Source organism: Saccostrea echinata, unplaced genomic scaffold, assembly GCF_033153115.1.
Source record: "Saccostrea echinata isolate AGI-Se365-2 ecotype Australia unplaced genomic scaffold, CSIRO_AGI_Sech_v1 ptg000051l, whole genome shotgun sequence".
NCBI lineage: Eukaryota > Metazoa > Mollusca > Bivalvia > Ostreida > Ostreidae > Saccostrea > Saccostrea echinata.
In genome coordinates, this window is record NW_026889800.1 from 2,596,177 (window position 1) to 2,619,207 (window position 23,031).

Here is a 23,031-nt window from a genome sequence, read left to right on the forward strand (position 1 = left end):
CATCAGAGGTGTTTAAATATAGGTGTATATTTAAAACGTTTTCACTTATCCCCTTAATTTCTACGATAGTTTATTTCAAAATTGATAACATGGAGTAAATAATTTAGTGAAAAGAAAATGAAAAGGGTTTCGGAAATAAGTTAAAGTTTTAATCCATCTCCTAAATCAGGTGGTAAGGAATAAATAAGGTTGTAGGCGATTAAGGATAGTTCAGGTAAACTGAACATAAAATGATCGCCTTAAGCTCTTTATGTCTTGGTATTGGTATACAGTCCCAAAATATATTGTACTTTATAAAGAATGAACTTTAAATAGAATAAAACTTGGTATTCTTTATGTATATATTCTTGGTAATAAATTATGCAAAATTGCACGTGACACTTCCAAGTGAAGCATTTTTTTTTACTGACCTTCATTCCCTTGACTGATGAACAGTCATGGCAAACGTATTTGTAAAAAAAAAATTCAATAAACCAATAATTTAAATGGTCTACCTGAATAAGACATTATTTGCAATTCTATCCTGTGTCTTACATAATTGTTTTAGGAATACTTATTCAATAAAACAGTTTAATATTTTTGTTTTCATTTCCTCTGATTCCTTTTTACAATTGGCCACTATTAATTCAACTTATAATCGAAATTTGGGGGAAAAAAGTTGATAAATGGGAAATTCTTCACTTAAACTTAACATATTCTATACATGTCAATATGTTGTCAGTTAAATTAATATAAAGAAGATAAAAAAAAATTTTGAGTGAAAATAACGATTCATTCTTGAAAGTTTTAGACGAGGAAAAACGGCTTTTTCAAACTGTTTTTTAAAAGATGTCTTGAGGAGAAGGCTCTTCTTTTTATATAGTGCAATCATTGCAATATTTTAGAGGTTTTTACTCCTTTTACATGAAACATTTACATTATATGAATATAAACAACTTAAATGTCTTCTTCGTAGTTAATATTTGGTTAATATTTGGATTAACGATACAACCGTGGGAAAGAAACAATAAGAAAACCCGCTAACACGGTTATGTATTTTCTGTAATTGCTGTAACCGTTGACTCGGTATGAACAAAAAAAAGTCATTTTTTTAGTAATGAAATGATTGTCAACCGCAAAATAGGCCTTCGTCTATTTCTAATTTTAGAATTGAAATATATGGAGATAACGAACAGTATTCAAGCTCAGAAGTCCATTAAACATTACAAAATAGGAGCAGAGCAAACACTGACCTCCAAAACATCAGAGGTGGGATCAGGTGACATGGAGGAGTGAGCATCCCCTGCCGACCGGTCACGTCCGCCGTGTGCTCCTTGTCATGATCGGGAAATAACGGAAAAATCCGTCGACAATTCAGTTTGTAAATAATGGCCTTACAATTAGTATGAAAAACGTCAGTCAGCATTTGACTTAATGATAAATTGTATTTGCTGACAAGGTCATTGTATCGACCATAGAACTTACGAAATGATGACTTTAAACGAGACTGCCGATATTCCTGTCTCATCAACATGTCTGTCAATAACCTACCTCACTTTAGAAATTGTACAAACGTAGTGCATGCTCTTGCGTATCGAATCAACTGAGCAACATAAACCCCGTATGCAGGTGATGAAGGTATATTGTAGCATAAGTAAGGGAAGTTGACGTTTGAAAAGTTAAAGTCATCACGTTTATCATAAAGCTTGGTTGTAAGATTACCATTAACGTCTTTTTCAAGTAAAATGTCCAAATATGAAACAGATGTGTCAGACTCTGTGGTATCTTTTATCTCAAGCTCACCAGGATATATCGTATAGACATAAGAATGGAAATAACCATTGTTAATTGACAATACGTCGTCAATATATCTAAATGTCGAGTTGAAGGCCACAGGCAAGTGTTTTCTTCTTTTCACTTTTTTTCATGTTTTTTTAACAAAATAATTGTTGCAAATGACCAATGACAAGGTAAGTAAATTTACGAGTTCAATTTTTTAATGAAAAAGCAGTTGTCGATATCAAAAAGCCTGGACTTTAATTTATCGTGGGGAATGGTTGTGTATAAAATTGAAAAGTTTTTAAGCTGTTGATTTTGGTAAAATCTTGTGATTTGAAATTTTCCAAAAGTTCCTTGGATTTTTTAAGTATCCACATCTGATTTACACCACCTCTCGAATATATTGTTGCACAGTACTTTTGAAGTTTCTCCGTCACTACTGTTAATATCTTAGTGAGGAATAAAGAAAGAGGCTTGGTTGAACATTTACTGGAACCCGCTATATATCTTTGTCTGTAATGCACGCAATAGTGTTGTAGAAAAGCGGTAAAATTTGTTTAATTTTGCTATATATTAGAGTATTTAAAACGCCTCTCTCATTTTGCAAGGACATATAGATATGAATAAATATGTCCTAATATGTCCGAACAGTTCATTCACTTGCATATGTTTGTGAAGCCTAATAAGATACTATAAAACGAATTTATAGATTTTATATTTCCCCATGAATTATGATAAGTGAATTATAATGAGAAATAGTCTTAGATGAAGATTAGTCGCATGAAATATAAAGATAACGAATGGTAATCATTCTCAAAAGTCCATTGAAACAATACAAATCAGAGAAAAAAACAGACCTCTGAAAACATCAGAGGTAGAATCAGATGCCATGAAGGAGCAAGCACCCCCCGTCGACCGGTCACACCCGCCGTGTGCTCCTTGTCATGATCGGGAAATAACGGAAAAATCCGTCAATACAAATCAGGAGCAGAAGAAACACAGACCTCTGAAAACATCAAAGGTGGAATCAGGTGCCACGAAGGAGTAAGCATCCCCTGCTTCTTCTTAAGTCACTTCTTCCGTGACCTCTTTGTAACGATCGGTACATTAAATTCTAATTACCATTATTTCTTGTATTTATTTTTTATAGCTGACTCACGGTTTCGGTGGCCGTCTCAATCTTTGCGAACTTCTGTGTCAAAATTATCGATAAGAATTATTCAATATAAGTATAATTATAATTTTTATGTTCAAATACATGAGAATATTTTTAGTGGCTGTTTCCTTTTTTTATCCCCCCTCCCCCGAAAAAAAGAAATAAAAATTATGATTGAAAAATTTATGTATGTACTTGAAATATATTGTATAAAAAAAGTGATTAATTTTGAACCAACTTTTCTATGTTGTTAGAATGTCAGCAGACTATACACTCTCCCAAAAATAACCCCTCCTCCATTTACATTGTGATATTCTAAACCCTGCATAAATCTCTAACTATAACATTCAGGACATTTTATTTTATTTTTATTTTACCTCACAACAATACAGATCTTGCCAATGTTGGTAGGGACTGATCCAATCACTAAGCAGGATGTGTGTTGGTGAGGAACTTAAATTATTTTTGTTTTTAATTTTGGCTATATGCTATATCTGCTTGAATTTTTAAGTTTCTAAGCTAACTGTTTTATTTTCTATTATTACTACAATTAGTGCCTTTTTAATTTGATTTTTTGTGTTTAATGTAGTGCTTAATCTAATTTGCTATTAAAATGAATATTGTTTTTTATTTATTTATTTTTATTTTTATTTTAATGCAAATATTTTGCATTACAATTTCCGTTTCTTTTCTAAAAAAAATCACTGGGCTTCTTTGGTTTATCTACTATGTGTGTGTAATATATGTACATGTGTTTTTGCATGCTTAATTATGTTGTATATTATTATTTCTGTGATATTTGTAGCTGTGGTAGTCGGTTTAAGAGCTTTACAGAGCTCATGTTAATTGTTATGCTATGTACAAAATGCCGACTTTAAATAAAATTTACTTACTTACTTAGGAAAAAATTATACAAATATATTATACGTAAAACGATAACTCACCTTTCACTTTCGTGTTAACACACAAATTATGAATTGTATAAAATTATACATACAACTACTCCAAAGTTAAGATGTCACATAAGTTTCATGTTTGTATACTTTACTACAAAAGACATAAATGCCAAACCTAACAAAAATAATATGATAAACGTAATGACTCCAATTTTTCTATCGTCACTTTCCCTCATTTATGTGGAAATATGCCATTATCACATGCTTATGGAATTTATTTCTCCCAGTTGATTAATTATGCAAGATAAACAATTTCTTAAAAAAAAAAAAAAAAAAACAAGCTATTGACAAATAAATATATTACACAAGGTTATAAAATCTGGCTTAAAGTCAACATTTCGTTGATTTTATCGTCGATACAATAACCTTGTTATCAAATACAATCTATCGTTAAGTCGAATGTTGATTGAGGCTTTTCATACGAATTGTTAGCCCTTTATTTTTACAATGGATTGTTTACGGATTTTTTTTTTAATTTGCCATTAATATCTTTTTCTAGTAAAATATCCAAATATATAATAGATATATCAGGCTGATATCATATCTCGGGCATAAAGTGACCGACAGAAGAGAGAAAAGGCTCAAACAATCTTACCAGAAGTGTCTACCTTTTATTTTTATTTCCTTCTATTTCTAACTTATAATTGTTTTGTAATTCATTTATCACTTAGTATTTGCTCTCGAAGTATTGTTATAACGCTAACAGTTCCTTCTTAAGCACCAAAATAAAAAACTGAAATATTATCAAGGTTAAACGGAACAAATTGTAAGCAACTCATCATCATTTAAAATCAGTCGTCTGTTTGAGCGATACTAATGCACTGGAGTTAGCAACAATAAATCATTGTAATTAAACACTCCTATGTTAACTTCCTTATTTATGTCCCTTTAATTTTTTCTTGATATTCTTATATCTCATGTGAACCACATTTGAAACTAATTTAGGTAGCTTAGGGGTTCTGGCGCTTGCAAGGTAAGTCTACTACTATCTATGAAATGCAGCAGGAAACGTATCACATGCAAATACATAAGAATAACAAGTATAAATCAAAGCCCCGTTTTTTTCAAATACCGTCCCATGTTACGGTAGACTAACCATTCTAGTAACTACTGGGCACCATGCATAGAGAACAATGTTGATAATTTAGAAAGGAATAATGATATTTTTCATTATTTTTTGGTTCATGGTAAACATTACATGAATGATAGTTTAAAAATAGACATTTTGTAAGCACAATGAAAATGCATGTATGACAAAAAAATTATTTAATACATTTCTTGTGAAAGTCAGAGAGCACTCTCTCTTTTGTAGCAATTCATTTTGTGTCCAAAATTAAGTGAAATGTCAGACCGGAAATAGGCGTGAATTTCACTCATTCCTTTTTCATAGTATTAGGTTCCATTCTAAAATATTGTTTTCTTTATCACATATTGTAATCATTAAGATTTTTAGTTTTATTATTTGCAATTATCAGGAATATTTGAAAAACAAGAGGTACACGGGCAACAATGCTCACCAGGATCGCTTTGACTCCTTTTTTTTCAAAAATTCACTTTTAATTTCATAGAAATATTTTACGCTATCTGATCTGAACAAACTTGAGTATAAACCACCTGATAATGCTTGCATAATTATAGGACCATGACTAAGTGGACTTTTGCGAGAAGCGCTGTCTTTTACAGTCGACGACTGACTTTCACACTAGGAAAGTATATGGAAGCTCTTTTGCGATATAAATATAAAGCTTAAAGGTGCGGTCACACGATGCGATTTTTCATTCGATTTTCATTCGACTTGCTCAGGTAAGTCGAATGGAGTCGATTGGTGGTTTGGTCACACGATACGATTTTACATTCGATTTACAGACGATTTTTATGAGAAATGAACAGGTACTTGTTTGTTTGTTTGTTGTTGTTTTTTTATTTTGAAGTAGTTCTGTTAAATAATAAACCTAAACTATCATCATGAAGATTTTTTTCTATAAATGATTTAATATAACGTCATTTTACCCCATTATGACGTTGATGTTGACGTAATTAACACGGGATGCCATTGATCACTTCAATATAGGCTAGTTGAAGACAAAGATCGCACAAAAAAGCCAGCAAATACTTTATTATTTTCTAATTTTGCACAAAAAGCCTTTAAGAAAGAACCTGCACTAGACTTTGGCTTACCAACAAAGGTGAAATAAGTACATGTACATGTATGCCACAAAAGTTAACTTTGTCCCGTTAAAAAGCAGTTGACGAAACAATATTAATGATTATAAAAACATCGCCTTTTTTATATTCACAATTTACTAAAGGTGAAATAATTATGGGAAGTTTATCATTCTGTCTAGCATGACTGGGTACAAAGAAAATCAAGTTCATCAGACGCTCTGCTAAAGTTGATCAAAATTGGAATAAAGTGAATCTTTTGAGGTTACGTAAAGGATCTTCCTTAAAATATAAATAAAAATATTTTTTAAAAAACTTCTACTGATAGTATGCAACCCAGTTATGGAAGTGTTTTGAAAAAATTATTGTTGATTATTGTGAAAACAAAAATGATTTTGCAAAGGAGGTAACAGCTACAACAACCCCAATAATACGATCAAATTGTGTACTGTACATATAATGTATTGAATTTGCATGTATTCTTATCACAAACGTTCGCCAAGAGATTCGTGACTTATTTAAATTCAAGTAAACGTGATTAATTATTTAAAGTTGGAATTGGAATTTTTATTGTCTAGAATTTAAAAGTTTAGGTGATTTTATGAAGTAGTCGACTATATTAGGTTTTCTGCATCTTGGTATATTGATATGTTGCGTAGAACTTAATTTACAGCCAAATGAGTGCATGAAAAACCTCATTTTAATCAGATTTTAAATATTAACATGCTTGCTGATTTTAATGTACCCCCTTTTTGATAAATATGATAATTTGAAAGAAGATTATTCTAATTTAATTCAGTTCTTAAAAAGCGAAAAAATGTTTTTAAATCATAAATGACATACTATAAACACATGAATCTCCGTGCTCACAAACTATGGTTGACGTTGGTATGATGTATTTTATATAATCATCAATTTGTTGACAATTATTTCTGTTTTTTGGTATTTTTTTTATTTGGGAAAATAATTATCTTTATAACTTATTTAAGTATAATGACTGTTTTATTTTAAAGATACCTATTTTGCATTTTTTTTTTCATTTTGTGTCGCTGGGAATGTCATTGTGACGTCACAATTCTCAACAGAAAGTCAATTGAAAATCGGACGCCATCCGATTTCCAATCAACTTTCAGATTTTGCTTTCGACTTGGGTGGTCACACGGTACGATTTTAGTCGAAAGCAAATCGATTGGAAAAATCGGATGGAAAATCGAATGAAAAATCGTATCGTGTGACCGCACCTTAACAGTTAATTAAACGATAATAATGGGCCATTTCAAAGCACATACAAGTGTGTTACGTTGTCTAGGAAGGGAACGGCAACCACCCTACCCTCAACCCCCCCCCCCTTCCCACATTGACCAACCCTTGCCTAGTTTTCCTTCCGAAACGTTTTTTCTTCCTTATTTGATTCCTTCAGAAAATGAGATTGAAAGGAGATACTAACCCTCACGAATAAATAATTTAAGCTATGTAATTCTGCCTCCCATCATCTCTTGCTTTGATTGCATACCAGTTAATCAAATAAGTGCCCCAAATAAAATACCTATAACCACTATTAAGGTTTTGTTATTTATTATCAATCCTGTCTTCGTACATAAGGTAGGTTTAAATGTCAAAGTAAGTCATCGACCGTAAAAGTCAGTGCTTCTCGCAAAAGTCCAGTAGCACTGACTTTTACACTCGAGGCTTACTTTGACATTTAAACCAGTGTTATGTACGGAGGTACATGTACGGAATTGATAAAAGATAAGAAACTCTTACTAGTGGTCATAGGTATGGTGTTAGGGTCACTTATATGATTTACCCGTAATGCAATCAACACGAGAGATAAAGGGAGGCAGAATAACATAACTTAAAATACCTGAGGCCTGTTCAAAAGAGCGAACGTTCACACGCGCTCTCCAAAATTCCTTATCCCTCCAACAGAAATGTTCGCGAGCGCTCGCTCTGTTGAACAGGCCTTTTATTCGTGAGGGGAAGTAATTCCTTTCCATCTTATTTTCTGAAGGAATCAAATAAGGAAGAAAAAAGAATCTGGTAGGAAAACTTGGCAGGAGTTGGTCAAAGTGGGAAGGGAGGGGTTTAGGATAGGGTGTTTCTCGTTCCCCTCCCTAGACAACGTTATGTATGCTTTGACATGCCCCCTTGTTATCGTTTAATTAACTGTTATGCTAATTATTTATACCGCAAAAGAGCTTCCGTATATTGTCCCAATGTAGAAGTAAACCGTCAATTGTAAAAGTCAGCGCTTCTCGCAAGAGTCCATTAGCAAGACTTTGCTGTTCAGAAGAGGAAGAATTGAATTTTACTTACATATTACTATATAAAACTTTTATCTTCTATTTTCCACCCACCCTACATAAAGGCAATGATTTGAATACACATTTTATTATTCATATAGATATTACTAATCATGGGTAGTTACATTCGCAGGTACGTTAAGGCTTCCCAGAGAATATCGCAGTGTACTCTGTGCCTTCATTTCTCTGAACTACAAATGTATGACGTTATAATTGAAAATAACGTCAAGTCACTGCAAACTTGAGCTGTTATAATGGGGAGAGTGTCATAAACTTTACACCTTATTTCAATTTGCATATAAAGTGTCAGAAAGGTAGTGTAAAATAAACGTGTTTTAATCTTTTTTAAAAATCTTATATATCCAATTATTTTAGATAACTTTGCTTTATTACTCAGCGTTTCCAAATATATACGAAAATATACGTTTGACATTTGCCCCTTTTTATACCCTTGGATAGAAGTAGAGTTAATAATATGTGTATAGAAGAGCCTGGCGCAGGTGATTAATGAGGATTTATTTGAGATCTTTTGTGGAAATCTGTAAGAGGAGTTTACCCTCTAACTGAATCTTGCTTGGGGAAAATGTGTGATGGTTTTGTTTTAATACACATGACGTTATTGAGTGGAAAATACCCTCAAATTTGTCGGTAAGTTGAATTTATTGTGAAATATTTTGAACCAGAGTAATAGTATAACTTTTCCCAAGCACATTTCGGGTTCACAAGGATGCGACGAGTTTATTTATGTGACAAAAAGTTAAATATAATTGTGTTAATCAGCTGCGCCGAAGCGATTTATGTGAAACACTTCAAAAAAGTAGAAATGACCGTCACGTGATGAACGAGGTCATGTGATATCGTAACAAATACGTTTATATATAGCCTAGAGAACTCTCCATATAAATTGGCTGTACTTCAGTACAGAACTTACAAATACAAATAAAAATCGACCTTGCAATGCAATGGTATGTTTTGAACGCATTTAAAGCTTCGGGAAGCCTAAACATTGCTGCGTTTTCCATTGATAAATTGCTGTTGGCTTAATTGAGCATTCAAATGCCTATATGTACATATAATTTATCCAAATAGAGAGGTGATATGAAAGGAGGAGCAAAAAGAGGTTCTGAGAGACAAAAGAAACGGAATTTTAAAGTCTTTATGAAACTAAGGAGCTATTTAGTCCTATCAACTCTAAGTTTTCTTTTTGTTTTGTTTTGTATTTTTTCTTCGTGTTTCTCTATAACGAACTTACATATTCATAAAAATTATCAATATCTCCTCAGTCACAAACTAAGTATCTGAATTGCTTTCATTATTACCCTGTATCCTCTACTCTAGTGCTTTCTTCTTTCAACCTTTTAGATAATTCATATAATGGGTTGACATTTTCAGAAGAGGATGTGTATTTGTGATCTATCTTTCACCGCCACTTACACCATTACTATGTTTCACTGTCTTTATTTCCGATGCTTTTCCTAACATGTAAGAATCTCTGCCTGAATCTATAGAATAATTCATCAATTCACCGTCAAAAAATGCTTAATCCGTTGTTTTGAATGTCTGGCCTGGGAGATATATCAATTATCATCTTACCCAGGGGCATGGTCCACTTCTTTCATCATATAACGAACAACTAGCTTTTGGCAGAGGCTGTCGTGTCCTTAATTGACCATAGTCAGACGTCCATTATCACTGTGAGCATACATGAATTATGCCCTGTTTTTACATGTCCTTATCATGAACAAAAACAGCCAAATATTTAAACAAATTAAAGAAAAAGATGTTTACACGTAAAATATGGTGAACTTATGTCAGTTTATGTTTATATAGTTTTCAAATATCCAATTGTGGTTCAATGCGTTTTACTCTGACTGTAAAATACTTTGGAGAAAGGTCAATTAAATGAGTGTTACAACTCGTTATCAAAAATAACATATAGGTTTTTAAGCTATTATGTTTAATCATAAAATTTTACAATGTGTTAATGATAAATGACTTTACATTTCTTTATATTTTTAAAGCTTTTAAACGCATAACCAAAATGATACATAAAACTTTCAAACCAGATTCTTTACTTATATTTCAATTTATAAATAATTTATATTTCATGCTGATACTTCAGAAATGCTTTGCTGAAGGTGTTATCATGGGGTCAGCTTTAAACCACAATGTTTTCTTATACCACAGTGACGTAGATGTACATGTACATTTAAGTTCAAATTACAATTTTTGAAGGATACAAGAAAAATAATGATTACATAAATGAATTTCTTCAATATCTCTCTTGTACTATCAGAATAAAAATATCTTTTCAAAATAAGAATGCTTCAAAAGAATAACATTTTTTTAAAAGATGGTATAATTGTCAAACTTGGATTGTTTTCTTTGAATTGCTTTAAACAAAATGAAATAATAAACGCGTACCGATACATACATTAAATTGCCCTTTTATGTAAACCACAAAAATTGCTTACTACATAATGTGTGTTTCTATTCCCATATGTTCATTGCAGTCAAACATTTTATAATGCTATGTACGTAATGTTCCTTCAAAATGATAAATCAATTATGCTTGTACTTTTTATTCTGTTGTAACGTGAAACTTTTACTAATTGTTTAAAATAAACATCATTGAAAATTCTTCTCATATATCAAATGCTCATGCAAAAGCAATTCATCAAAACGGAATCGAATTAAAAATCCCCCAATTTAATATAATTTAAAAGAACCAACAAATCATTTAAACTTTAGAAAGCAATTGGATGCGTAACAATGAAGTACTTGTTGGTTTTCTGTGTTTTAGTGCTCTGTGTAGGATCAATTAATGCTTGCACATGTGCCGGTATACCAACAAACGGATGCAATTCACAATACTGTAAGTTATCATTCAGAATATAGTTCTATTTTTATTGTTTATACATATATATGTATATGGTATTTAGTGATTCGTCCTCGATAAACACAGACCATAGGAAAACGTCCTTCTTATTGGTATATATATATACACTAAAAATGACCAACGACACGAACAATAGAAATTGTCAAATTTTCGGGATGCCCTGTTTTCCATCCATGACATTGTATCTATTTAGTAGATCCGACACTTAGGTTATACAGTGTTGTTGGTTTTTATAGTGTCTTCTATATATATATATATATATATATATATATATATATATATATATATATATATATATATATATATATATATATATAGATAGATAGATAGATAGATAGATATATAGATATATATATATATATATATATATATATATATATATATATATATATATATATATATATATATATATATATATATATATATATATATATATATATATATATATATATATATATATATATATATCCAAAACTTAAGAAATTTCAATGTGTTCGGAAATAAATATAAAACTGAGCAAGAGGTAAATGCTGAGGAAAACTTTGTTTTCTTTTTACATCACTTTAGCCATCTTGGGACAGGTAATTGGACAGCAAGTACTTGAACCTGGAATAAATGGTGAAAATCTTTACTGGGTTAGAGTGTTCCAAATATATAAGGTATGCATTTAGAATTTAAGAAACCTTTCTTAACTTTCACGTCCTTCATACGTATATTTTCATTAAAATTTACGATGTATTCATTCAGCAGACGTTATCAAAAACTTTCTTAAGCATTTGGTATCGTTGCCTACAAATACGATTGCAAAAGAGTGTATTGGATAACTGTTTTAAATTGTTACATAGATATAAAGCATTGGTAGGCATCACTTACCAGAAAGACTTATTTATGTACACTATTATATTGCTATTTTAGTATGAATTTATTTGCACTTCTCGGAAACCATTTTTAGGAACTGTGTAAAATATATTCTTTTAATTTCCTTATTTAAAGGATCATAAACTTTAAACAGTTACATGTAAGAAATTATTTTAGATAATTGAAAACGATTTTTTAATATTCATATGTCTATTAAAAAGGACACATATCCAAATTTTACATAAAGAAAGTGCATGCACACATGTAATGAAATTTGATTTTAAAATGCGAAGATAACAAAACTGACCAAGCTCCAAAATCAAACTAAACAAAACAAAATTTAGAGTAGAACTCTCAGAATCACCGGAAATTCGCTATAGATCAGGTGCCCTGGACTCACGGTTGATGGGACAGATCAACAGGGAATACTACTCCCGTATGGAATCTGACTCCAAATCTGGAGTTACGAAGGGTCTGTTGGTATCTGCTCTCCCTTTTTGTGTCGCCTGCAGAGCAGAGCGGCACTAAGGGATCACTTTACCCGAAGTCTCTCTGTCTGTCTATCTCACCCTGTATCTCGAGAACTGTAAGAGGTATGGATTTGATATTTTGCACATATATTGCTTAGCACTGTGGCTTTCGTAAATTACCATTATAACCGACCTCGTGACCCTTGACCTTTGACCTACTTCTCAAAATTATTCATAGTGCCGATATACAGCATATTTTTGACATTTAAGAGGTAAGTCTATGGTATTTAGCATGTGCATTGTTTGTCATAAGACAATATGTAAAATACCAGATTTACAATCCACTTGACCTTGACCTTTGAGCTACTTTGCAAAAGATACCGAGGGCAGTTTGATTTAACTTATGACTTTTGAATTTTGAGATGCAGGATTTTGATAATTAGCATCTATATGTGTTTATGAGCTCATGATACTGTAATCTGAAACTGTATGATATTCAGTTACCACACAAACTTATATTTAAATACTATGAGAATACATCGTGATCGGTATTCCACAATACGAGGGGTGATCAAAAAGTTCGCGAACTGTCTCTATATTTACAAAACCACAATTCAGATCAGAATGAAATTTGGCACACATATAGTCATACACATGTTCTATAAATAACAGATGTAAAATAATGTTTTGCTCCGTGTTTGTGACGTCACAATATGAAAATGACGTCAATATGTAGGTCACTTGTGACAAAAAAATGGTTGACTCAGTCGTACTCGAGCAACGAACGGCTGTAAAGTTTAACGTATATGTTGGAAATTCCTTTGCCGTAGAATATGATAATTTGTACAATGTTTATGAAGACAAAAGACTTACCAGAAGTTCAATCATTAATTTGATTGATTGTTTAAGTAAAGACAGGGAGATGATTAAAAATAATGCTTGTTCTGTTGCCCAGCGAAAGCAAGCCGGGGAAAAGATGTATCTTTAGTTGAGCAATTTGTTATGAAACATCGTCAAGTTATAATTAGAAAAATGGTTGAATATGTTAACAATAATATAATTATTAAGAGCCATTCTCTGTAATGACTTGAACTTTTATATAGGAGCTGTGGCACGCATAGTCTCAGAATTTCTCCAAACTCTCTATGATAAAAGTCTTTGATACCGTAAACTCAAATCAGGCAAAAATTGGTTGCTACGTGTCATGGTTACCATAACAACATGTCCTAAAGTTTGAAAAATGGCATTTTTCAACATCTTCAGAGTCCCACAGTTAACGTTTGCAGCAAAGCAAACAAGTGGCAATGACTGTTTCTGAAAGCTGAAGGCCTGGTGTCCTAAATGCATGATAAACATGTTTGGTAAATCATCTATAACATACGTTACTATGGAAACCACGTATTCAAAAGTAATAATTTTGTTCATTTAATTTTATAAAGTCATACACTTAAGAATAAAAACAATTATAGGTTGAAATGCAAGCAAATAATAGAGAAGAGATCTTTGTAACATATACCAAGGACAAATTATGATATTTCTTATAGGTTGGCAATGGTTGCCATGGTTTTAATACCACGAAGGGATTTTAAATTTACTCTCTTAGTGTTTTAATCTTATCCTATCTTTTTAAAAAGCATATTTCTATATAACTGATGATCAATTTTTAAAGGCCTCGGTGTGACCCTAATTTTTGCATTTCAAAAAATTCAATTTCAATTCTTTAAATAGTGCGTTGCTATGGAAATAAGGCGAAAAAACATGCATAAAAATCTGAAAAACACTCTGTTTCCTTGGATACGTACAGTTGTATGTAGATTCCCAAAACTTTAATGATTGATATATGTGAACAACTAACCTGACTTTCAATTTTGACTATCACCCAATCTCTAACTGGATGCAAAAAGCTGGCACATAGGGTCTAATATTGACAAAAACTTAACAAAATCAAACATTTTCTCTTCTTGGTAACCATAGCAACAGTGTTGTATTTTTCAACAACCTTTATCAATATATGATATTCAACTTTAGTTCTACGAGATAAGTACTATTCAAGGTGATTCAAATAATATTTTTCTTGATTAAAAGGTTAGTAAATTCCTAAAGCAGCAAAAACAATATCACTTTAAACAACTAGTACGTTGTTTCCATGGTTACACTACAAAGTAACAATTAATCTAAATTTTTCTTATGTTGTCGGTGTTGTAAGGTCCTAAGGATGCATATGTGCCAGTCATGAATTTTATTGTTTTTCCTCACGATAGTAGCATTAACCCAATCATAGTAACAGATTTTGCGTGGTGACACTGTGTTACCATGGCAACCATGAAAGTTATTTTTAGAATAATATTGCCAATACCTAATTACATGAGGTCAAATATTTTTCATTGTTTTTCTTACGTTGTTGATTGAGTTTGATCATGTAACATCTATCATTTGTGACTATAGAGCGTTTTTCAGCATTTTTCAGCATCTAAAATGTATTCCAAATGTACCCATGGTTACCACTTACTTAGAGATAAATTCTAAATAGTTTCTTTATAGCATAAGTGGCAACAAGGTGTCATGTTTTTGGGAGAATGGTTTGTTTGTTTTTCTTAGTCTTTATTAAGGCTTAATAAAAATTTAAAGTAGCTGAAAAGCTCAATTTTTTCAACTTTTCTGGCTGTTACCATGGCAACCAAGACACATAGCAACGAAATTTTATTTGATATACGTTTCTGATGTCAAGTTGTAATAATGGGCAAAGTTTCATCAAAATCGATGACCATGCGTGGCGAAGAAGTTTAAGTGGTTACAGAGAATCGCTATTAAATCCCTAAAATATCGTTTACTTTAAACTTTAAACATATGAGATATGATAAGAAGAAGGCGCCCATACTTTATCCACATTGGATAAAGGACGCTCCCGAGACAGAGGACTCGGGTTGTGATGGGTCACCATACTAATTGTGGGAAGGGATATGTTTTCCACCCATCCTATTGCCGAGATTTGGCCATTTCTGACAGATGGACTATTCTTGTTATAAAAAATAACTTGCATGGTAAGAAATATAAGACTGGAAAAGTCTTTTAGCTTCTCTGAACAGACTGCTACGGAGCATGTCACGTGACTGCCTGGATCACGTGATTCGCGCATGGGCAGAACAATGGCAGATGTGCATTAAAATCGGAGAGGACTACTTTAAAAAACAGTAAACACTGAAACCTCATTTTATTTCTTTTAAGGAAGTAATTCAATTAGTTTGCGAACTTTCTGATCACCCCTCGTAGATCGTGTAGACTGACAATTGCAGTAAAGACAGACTGAAATCTCTTTTAGAGGATTATTGGAAACATGTATTTATAAAATGATAAATAGTTATTTCTAATAATTTCAATTTAATTATTCATTTGAGGGTTAGGGAACCATATTTTCTCTGATTGTCAGATTCTATCGCAGTCTTATACTATCCATGGATACCATTTCTTCTTTGAAGGCTTGCATGAACCATCACACTAATAGTAAAAAAAAGCTGACCACTCTTAGATTTATTTACACCTTTAATGAAGCTACAAAGCAGGCAACACATGCGTTCCTTGGAACACTCTAATTTTAAATTGTAATATATTAGATTATTCTTCCGTAGATAACTGTATTGTTAAAAATGACTCTACCTTTGTAATATTGAATCCTGCAAATAAAAACTTTAAATTGTTTTAAAATATTTTCATTTCCAACTGCTTTCTCTGTGATAACTCTTTGAAAGTTAAATGTGTTGGTTTCTCGATATTTACAACTGAATGTAAATTTCACAAAGTGAAAGATCATATGCCTAATTTGAATGTCAATTTCTGCATGTCTTAAGTTGGGGGGGGGGTGTATGGAAATAAACAAGGAATACCTATCAATTAGACAGCATTTTATGTACATTAATTTACATATAAATGTAAATATAAGGAATTCGCCCGTTATGCAAATTATCCCACATTTCCAACTATCGTTGATACCCTGCCATATCCAACAAACTAGATAGTGATTCCTTAGTGGCGTGCATTTTTAACTATTTGCATACCTTCTTTCAAATCAAGAAAACATTTTCTAGCTGGATAAAGATAACACCGTCTGAACTTGAAGATTTTCAAAGAGATTAGAAGAGAATTGATTTGCTTAACATATACTTTAAAACAGTAATTAGAAACAGTATGCAATACAAATATCGGTTTAAACTAGAAACTTGTTGCCATGGCAACAAGAAGGTCTTCCGTCCCTTCTCCGTTACGAGAGAAGTTGATTTCTCACTCATAATACTTTCTGTATTACGTTGTGCATTCCTTTTAACGCCTTCATAAATTAAATACTATAAAACGTAAATTGTATGTAAAAAATATATTGCGTAATTCGAACAGAAAATTATACCAGATATCTTTTCAAAGATACAGTATTATATTTCAGCTGAAAAAAAGGTACAAAAAATCCCGACATTCTGGGGATTGAGTCCAGGTCGCCTGCGTGAAAATTGAACACGCTAACCACTACGCTTGTGGGACCATTTCTTATGAGAATCTCTATAATCTCTTATAAAATCATTTAAAAATATTGAGAGACAAAAAAGTTGAAATATACGACTTTTTTAATTCGCTTCCCGTAGCGACCGGAACTATTTACGACGCACAAAAAGACAAATACACAAATCTAGAAGTCATGTTCTATGCTCTCCAATAAGTCTCCAGTTCATATCTTTAGCCGTTCTTTGGATCTGCAGCGGAAAAAATTCCATTTACAAATCAGGAAATTGTCCGAAACATGGAACCGGAAGTGATTTTTTCCAAAATTCTTTCAAATGTAACAATGGCTTTTTAAAACTCATTATCCCTGAAAGTTTGAAAAACCACTGAATAGTTCTCGAGAAATCGCGTGCATAATATTTGTCTAAAAAAAAATTAAAAATAATTATAATATTTATTATCAATTTTCAAACAAATTACATATTATGTATTCTAATAAGAGTCTCTATTAACCTTACTAATATCATCAAAATATATTGAGAGACAAAAAAGTTGAAAAATTCGACTTTTTTAATTCGCTTCCGGTAGCGACCGGAAGTACTGACGACGCACGAAAAGGCAATTCTGGTAATCTAAAAGACATGTTCTATAATCTCTAATAAGTCTCCAGTTCAGACGTTTAGTCGTTCTTTAGATGAAATATATGGAGATAACGAACAGTATTCAAGCTCAAAAGTCCATTAAACAATACAAAATAGGAGCAGAGCAAACACGGACCTCTAAACATCAGAGGTAGGATCAGGTGCCATGGAGGAGTGAGCATCCCCTGCCGACCGGTCACACCCGCCGTGTGCTCCTTGTCATGATCGGGAAATAACGGAAAAATCCGTCGACAATCCAGTGTGTAAATAATGGCCTAACAATTAGTATGAAAAACGTCAGTCAGCATTTGACTCAATTATAAATTGTATTTGCTGACAAGGTCATTGTATCGACCATAGAATTTACGAAATGATGACTTTAAACGAGACAGCTGATATTCTTGTTTCATCAATTTGTTTGTCAATAATTTACCTCGTTTTAGAAATTGTTCATACGTAGAGCATGCTCTTGCGTATCGAATCAACTGAGAGATATATGCCCCGTATGCCGGTAATGAAGGTATATTGCTGCACAAGTAAGGGAAGTTGACGATTGAAAAGTTAAAGTCATCACGTTTATCATAAAGCTTGGTTGTTAGATTCCCATTAACGTCTTTTTCAAGTAAAATATCCAAATATGAAACAGATGTGTCAGACTCTGTGGTATCTTTTATCTCAAGCTCACCAGGATATATCGTATCGACATAAGAATGAAAATAGCCATTGTTAATTGACAATACATCGTCGATATATCTAAATGTCGAGTTGATGGCCAGAGCAAGTGTTTTCTTCTTTTCACGTACAAGATTTTGGACAAATTCTGCTTCATATGAATAAAAAAAAGGTCTGCTAATAACGGGGCGCAATTGATACCCATGGGAATTCCAATAGATTGTTGGAAGACCTGGTCTCCGAAAACCACATAGATATTGTCAATCAGAAACTCAAGCATCTTTTTAATGTCAACTTCAGAGTACTTGTGTGTACAATCAGAATGTTTTTTAACAAAATAATTTTGCAAATGGCCAATGACAAGGTAAGTATATTTACGATTTCCATTTTTATTGAAAAAGCAGCTGTCAATTATATCAAAAAGCCTGGACTTTAATTTATCGTGGGGAATGGTTGTTTATAAAGTAGAAAAGTCATAAGTTTTTAAGCTGTTGATTTTGGCAAAATCTTGCGATTTCAAATTTTCCAAAAGTTCCTTGGAATTTTTAAGTATCCACATCTGATTTACACAACTTCTTGAAGATATTGTTGCACAGTACTCTTGAAGTTTCTCCTTCACCACTGTTAATATCTGAGTGAGAAGTAAAGAAAGAGGCTTGGTTGAACATTTACTGGAACCCACTATGTATCTTTGTTTGTAAGGAGTTTTATGAAGTTTCGGAATCCAATATAAATATGGTAATTCAAATTCATTTTGGTTGTTTGGATTATTCAAAATATTCAAAACTGACATATGATTTTGAAGAATTTCTTCCTTAGAAAGGGAACTACGAGTATAAGTTGGATTACCACTTGTAGAATTAAAACCAAGTTCCTCTGAAATACATTTAATATAATGAGCCTTACAAACAAGACAATGTTGTTACCTGCTTTGTCAGCAGGGACCAGTACGTACTGATCATGTAATCTATCTAATTCTTTTTTCACTTCTGGATTATTGAATACAGAAGGATAGATGGTTCTCATATTGCCCCTCAATCTTTTAATGCGTGATTTTAACATACATCTGATACATTTAATCCATTCTGACAAAGTGTCAAGGTCTTCTTTTTCATGCCTGGCCCATCGCCTGGCGTAGTCCTCTACAGAATAGATCTGCAGCGGAAAAAATTCCATTTACAAATCAGGAAATTGCCCGTAACATGGAACCGGAAGTGAATTTTTCCAAAATTTTTCAAATATAACAATGGGTTTTTTAAACGCATTATCACTGAACGTTTGTCGAGAAACAACTGAATAGTTCTCGAGATATCGTGGGCATAATATTTGTCTAAAAAGTATTAAAAATAATTATAATACTTATCATCAATTTTCAAACAAATTATATATTATGCATTCTGAAAAGAGTGTCTATTAACTGTACTTATACCATCAAAATACATTGAAATACAAAAAAGTTGAAAAATTCCACTTTTTTCATTCGCTTCCGGTAGCGACCGGAAGTACTGACGACGCACGAAAAGGCAATTCTGGTAATCTAAAAGTCATGTTCTATAATCTCTAATAAGTCTCCAGTTCATACCTTTAGTCGTTATTTAGATACGCTGCGGACAAAATTCCATTTAAAAATCAGGAATTTGCTCATAATTTGGAACCAGAAGTGATTTTTACAAATTTTTCTTGTGATGAATAAAGTCCATATAATAACTCATTTTTTATGAAAGTTTCATTGAAAACGACTGAACAGTTTTCGAGAAATCGCGTGCACAAAATTTGATATAAAAAAAAAAGAATAATAACTAGAGCAAAGCTCGTTGCTGGAACAACAGGCAGGTCTTCCGTCCAGTTCTGCAGTGAAAGTGAAGAACAGAAATGCAAATGCAGAAATGTAAAAAAGAACACAATTCCGAAGAGCATTCGACTTAAAATGATGTTAGACGTTTTCAGGGACTTTTATCGTTCAATTACAAGGAGGTATTAGTAAAAAGAACCTTTTAGTAACTACTTCCGGTTAGACCTGAAGTGACGTCGATCGACAAAAAATAAAGTCGGACGTCTCTAATGACTTTTACCATTCAATTTCCTGCCATTACCACGGAAGCTTTTCTGACTATTTCCGTCGATCGGCGAAAAATGAGGTATGCTTCCGATGACTCAAAACATGCAACAACGTGTACAAAACTTTAAAAATATGCATTTTCTGACTACTTCTTGTTTTACCGGAAGTGACGTCATAAGACGACTTCTGATGATCTCCCCAACTGCCACTTGTTATTTTGAACAAATTTGCTTCGATAAGGTATCACAAATTTTCGCTTGTTTTTGAAATATTCAGAAAACACTTTCGGCCCCTCTAGGTCCCTTATTTTAAGGGCCAGCCCCTTTTTGTTGATATTGGATGAAAGATCTTGTAGTTTTAAACAAATTTGTTCTACATGTTTTAACAAATTATTTACAGGTAAAGAGATATTGTAAAAAAAAAAAGCGTTGAAAATTTTGAAATTCTTGATATGCCTTTTTTCGGATCATAGCGAGCGCCGACGTGCGGCATTTCAGGTAAAAACGCATATCTGCAGACAATGGTCTATGATACCTGAAAGTTTCATGATTCTATCTAGAGTCATTCGTGAGAAAATGTCCGGACAACCCGACTCTTCAAAAATAATAAAATCGACAATATCTCCGGACCGGAAGTGACGTCATCAAAACGGAAAAAACGCATAAGGTTCAGGTGATGATACATAAGTCCTAAAAGTTTCACGGAAATAATCGAGCCGTTTTCGAGAAATCGCGTGCACAAAATCGGTAAGAAAAAAAAACAATAATAAAAGTAAAAAAGAAACCTAAGAATAACAAGAAGGTCTTCCGTAGAAGACGGAAGACCTTAATAATAAGAATTAGTAGAATCACTATAAGGTCTTCCGTGAAGACGGAAGACCTTAAAAACTGTTTATCTATTTGAGAGGATTAATGATATCCAAAGTTATTTGCTGACATTTAGAAATCAGTTACATTATTCTGGATAATATTTACTTTTGAATAGGCTGAAAGACCTCTTCCGTACGTTGTATCTGGTATTGTACCGATACGGGCGTTTACCGCAGGTTCACTTTGTGGTGTAGTCTTCACAACAGGGCAACTCTACGTCATATCTGGTAAAATAACATATCTTATTACATATTCCTTTCTGTTAAACAAAATATCCATGAACTTTACATTTCCTATGCTATGCATAATGAATCATTATACAGAAAGAAAAGATGTTATTTCTTTAGCTATAATGATAATAGTTGCAATGTTTTGCAAACAAAATGTTCATCTATGAAAATAAATAACATACATGTATTGTCTTTCCACGTTGTAGGAACCTATCGTGATTTTACTTTGGGAGCCAACTCATGTGCATACGTCAGACAATGGAATGAAATTCCTCTCTCCGAAAAGAGGAATCTATTTTGTGAAGATTTTGATTAAAACATTTAGTTATCTACTCGTATTTAATTATGAATTGAAAAGGACTGGGGCTGTTTAATGGTATGATCTTCTGTGATTGATTCAGTTCAACCCACTTTTTTATTTTAATATTTTACTCTCATTATTTGTACAGGAAAGAAACATTATTTATTTTTTATCACACATACTCAAAAATACTCTTTCCAAACTCTGTCTCAGGGCGTCTTTAATTTGTTTTTTCTGGTTAATAAAGTAGAAATATCTAATTTGTGGCTTCAAACTTTTGAGATTTTTCCATCCTTATTGATTATTTATTATATTATTAATTATTACAGACAAAGAATATTTGAGGAAAGTTAATTTATATTGAATCAAGCTAATACAAATCGACAATTAATTTTGCTTCTCTCCACTCTCTGAATCTTTTTTTTGGAATTCTAAAAACAGGTACGCTTGATGCAATAATAAATTTTTGATTCTTCATTTTAAAAGTCCATTATTCAGTCCGGAATAGAATTTTAAGCACAGACTGATTAAAAACATGACATGTTTTGTGACATGGCCATTTTAACATTTTAACAATTAATTACTCCATTCCCTTATCAATACAGAGGAGACTCATGGCGGGTGTGGCCAGTCGACAGGGGTTGCTTACTCCTCCTAGGCACCTGATTCTACCTCTGATGTCTCCAGAGATCTTATTAGTTATCCAGGTTCAATCAAGGTTGCACGGGGGTATATTACAAATAACAGCATAAAGAGACCCCATAAAGGTTAATAAGTATCATAAACATTAAAGAAATAAAATCACTAGTATACATTGATTGTGACGTATGATGGCTCGTCCAGGATGTCACAGTCAATATTTGCTACTAAAACTGGAGAGATTAAAGAATATGGTTAAATCCTAAACTTGACAGGTGCTGTCGTACAGCAGTTTATAAAACAACAACAGGCACATCAGAGTGAGTTACGAGCAGCTGAAGGGGAGAAGGGGAAGCAGGAAAGGGAGTATTCTCGTAGTAAAGAAGCACTTGAGATTGACAAACTCAAGCTTTGGGAAGAGATTGGAAGTAAACTCAAGTAACTATACAAATATTTATATAAACAAACATTGATGTGCTGCAGAAAAAAAAAAAAAAAAAACAAGTAGAAAAACAATACTAACTGAAAGACGATAAAACTCACTTACTTAGCTTAAGAAATGATAATTATAA

The 23,031-nt window shown here is 32.4% G+C and overlaps 2 protein-coding genes across 2 annotated transcripts in view; both read left to right on the forward strand.

The window, feature by feature from the left end:
* LOC133203745 (metalloproteinase inhibitor 1-like) overlaps positions 1 to 23,031 on the forward strand; it is a 42,482-nt gene that overhangs the window by 11,450 nt on the left and 8,001 nt on the right. The window lies entirely within an intron of this gene.
* LOC133203746 (uncharacterized) lies at positions 11,104 to 21,849 on the forward strand. Its single transcript, XM_061339527.1, has 4 exons — positions 11,104 to 11,211; positions 11,803 to 11,894; positions 21,405 to 21,516; positions 21,726 to 21,849. Exons 1-4 carry the CDS (start codon positions 11,109 to 11,111, stop codon positions 21,833 to 21,835), a joined length of 417 nt encoding a protein of 138 aa, XP_061195511.1. The 5' UTR covers positions 11,104 to 11,108; the 3' UTR covers positions 21,836 to 21,849.